At 42.6% G+C, this 3,250-nt stretch overlaps 1 protein-coding gene across 1 annotated transcript in view; it reads right to left on the minus strand.

The window, feature by feature from the left end:
- Nucleotides 1-2,466: 2,466 nt before the first annotated feature.
- The window catches only part of atp6ap1a (ATPase H+ transporting accessory protein 1a), a gene marked incomplete in the record, with an annotated part of 24,701 nt that continues 23,917 nt past the window's right edge, over nt 2,467-3,250 (minus strand). Inside the window, 1 exon segment of the mRNA XM_014030112.1 lies at nt 2,467-3,153. Coding sequence (XP_013885566.1) covers nt 2,944-3,153 — 210 coding nt within the window.

Consider the following 3,250-nt stretch of genomic DNA (forward strand, 5'->3'; position numbering starts at 1 on the left):
TCCTGTCCCCTCTGACTGGTCTCAGCTCCTGTCCCCTCTGAGTGATGAAGACTGGTCTTAGATCCTGTCCCCTGAAGCCTCTCTGCTCAAACCGTCTACATCTGCTGCTTCCTGACAGTCAGAGCTCAGGGACCACGCCTCAATCCACACATGATCCACTCCCTGCAGAGCAGAACCAACATGGGTTTACAGTTCGGAGAGAAATTATTTGTTTTTATGTCCAGGGGGTAATTGTCCAGGGGGTAAATGTCCATGGGGTAAGTGTCCAGGGTGTAAGTGTCCAGGAGGGTAAGTGTCCAGGGTGTAAATGTCCAGGGTGTAAGGAGGGTAAGTGTTCAGGGGGTAAGTGTCCAGGGTGTAAGGAGGGTAAGTGTTCAGGGGGAAAGTGTCCAGGGTGTAAATATCCATGGGGTAAGTGTCCAGGGTGTAAATGTCCATGGGGTAAGTGTCCAGGGTGTAAGGAGGGTAAGTGTTCAGGGTGTAAATGTCCAGGGTGTAAGTGTCCAGGGTGTAAGGAGGGTAAGTGTTCACGGGGTAAGTGTCCAGGGTGTAAATGTCCATGGGATAAGTGTCCAGGGTGTAAATGTCCAGGGTGTAAGGAGGGTAAGTGTGCAGGTTGTAAGTGTCCATGGTGTAAATGTCCATGGGGTAAGTGTCCAGGGTGTAAGTGTCCATGGGGTCAGTGTCCAGGGTGTAAATGTCCATGGAGTAAGTGTCCAGGGTGTAAGGAGTGTAAGTGTCCAGGGTGTAAATGTCCATGGGGTAAGTGTCCAGGATGTAAATGTCCATGGGGTAAGTGTCCAGTGTAAGTGTCCAGGGTGTAAGTGTCCAGGAGGGTAAGTGTCCAGGGTGTCAGTGTCCATGGGGTAAGTTTCCAGGGTGTAAGTGTCCAGGGTGTAAATGTCCATGGAGTAAGTGTCCAGGGTGTAAATGTCCATGGGGTAAGTGTCCAGGGTGTAAGTGTCCAGGGTGTAAATGTCCATGGTGTAAGTGTCCAGGGTGTAAATGTACAGGGTGTAAGTGTCCAGGGTGTAAGTGTCCAGGAGGATAAGTGTCCAGGAGGGTAAGTGTACAGGGTGTAAATGTCCATGGGGTAAGTGTCCATGGGGTAAGTGTCCACGGGTATGTGTCCAGGAGGGTAAGTGTCCAGGGGGTAAGTATCCAGGGGGGTAAGTGACCGTGGAAGTAAGTGTCCATCGGGGTAAGTGTCCATGGGGTAAGTTTCCAGGGGTAAGTGTCCAAGAGGGTAAGTGTCCATGGGGTAAGTGTCAGGACCATAATCCTGCAGCCACGTCACAATGCTGCACTCCCAACATTTTGGCTGAGTTCTAGTTAGGGCCTGGAGTTCATCCACCTTGTTCCCCTATGATTTCCCATTGCCAATCATGATCGATGGAAGAGATGGTTTGAACTTCCTCTTCTCTCTCTCCTCTTTGCTCCTGCTCTGCACCTACTTTTCAACGCATTTTCTGATCAACTGTTTTTGTAATAAAATTTTGAAAGACAAGTTTGGTTTCCTCCTTGTTGGGGTAAATTTGTTGTGGTGAAAGGTTCCCTGTAATTTTACAGACTCACACTTCGGTGTTTATACAGTAAGTCTGATTATTAAAGGCTGAATAATTAAGTGCTTTTTGGTCAGTAAACTTACCCGGTGCCTCGATTTCACCAAGTCAAAAATAAATGTAGTGATATGAGGAGAAAGTAAAGTGTTTATCTCTTCCTCACTCACATCTTCTACCATCAGAGGAACTGTGCAGCCGTTAGTGTCCGGATGGTCCCTCTTATCTTTAGTACAGAGGATGTGCTATCTGTGGTTTCCAAACAGAATGTCAAGTTTTTATTTATCAGACCACAGAAGTTTTTGACTTTGCCTCAGTCCGTTAAATTAGAGTCAGCTCGAAGAAGATGGCAGGGATTCTGGAAGGTTCAGAGAACTGTGTGAACCAGTGCAAACACTTACATTATGAAGGAAAATGTCATTTCTTATTTTTTATGTGCAAACAGAGATTTTGAGTGAAAAAAGTATTTTTTTTGTGAAAAACGTATAAAATAAAAAGGTTATAAGCTCGACTGGTGGTTCTCTGCTGAACTAATTTCCAGTCAAATGACAGCATAAATAAAGAACAAGCATAAAGAAGCAGAGATTTAAAAACCTTTTTTGTACATATGGTACTTTGTTCTAAATAGTAGTTTTAAAACATATTTATCAGACATCCACACAGCAGTGCTGGTTCTATACATAATCAATGTAATGGAGTTTCCATTTTTGCTTTGTAGTGTCTGTGTGCTTTCATTTCGTGATCAAGAGTAATTTCTTTGTCCTTTTCCCCTCTTTAATTCAGTCATACTACCAAAATTTATTTAAAGCATGAGATTTTCCCTTGGTTAAATTCTATGGATGTGAATTCTACTCCTTTTAAACAGACTCACAAATGCATAAACTGATTTTTATACACACAAACACCATTAAAATTTTTTAGATACTTTATTGGAGTCACAGCAGCAATTTCACAGCAATGAAATATAAATAATGTGGTTGATAATCTAAATTCAACAATGATTTCACGTAGTTACTCAAAAACAAACACTGCACTGACTGCAGCATCAACAATAAATAGCATTTCATAATTCATTTAATAAATAAGTTACAATTCTCCCTGTATGTATCSTTTACACAAACACACACCCTCACAGGTTGTCTTTTCTGCATCATGCTTTTATCTTTGTGTCTTTGTTGACAAATCTTCAGAGGGAAAAAAAAAGAACAAACCAGAGCTACATAAAATACATTTCCCTTCTCAGGATTCACATTTATACTATTGTGCAGGGATGAATACATTCTGACAACACCACAAACCAAACTGTATGATGACAAACTACACATGTAAGTGAGGGGAATGACTGAGGACAGGTAGACCCAGAAGGAGACAGCCTGGAACTGTGTCACTCTGTCTGGGGCACAGAGATGGCAGGACCCTTGGGGTCATCGAAGCGGTCCATAGTGCGGAGCTGCATGATCATGTGCAGGCCGTAGGTCAGGACCAGAACCATGAGAAGACTGGTCATCAGACCCATCCAGATACCAGGGGAGAAGAAACTCGCGCAGTCACTCGCATATGAGAAGTCACTGCCAGTCACATTAAAGCCTTGTATCTGTGCACAAAGTTAAAACAAATAAAACWTCTTTTTATTTGTCTTTAAATATTAGATTTATAGAAAAAAAAAGAAAAATTAAATATACATATTCATC

This window comes from Austrofundulus limnaeus, unplaced genomic scaffold, assembly GCF_001266775.1.
Source record: "Austrofundulus limnaeus strain Quisiro unplaced genomic scaffold, Austrofundulus_limnaeus-1.0 Scaffold1000, whole genome shotgun sequence".
NCBI lineage: Eukaryota > Metazoa > Chordata > Actinopteri > Cyprinodontiformes > Rivulidae > Austrofundulus > Austrofundulus limnaeus.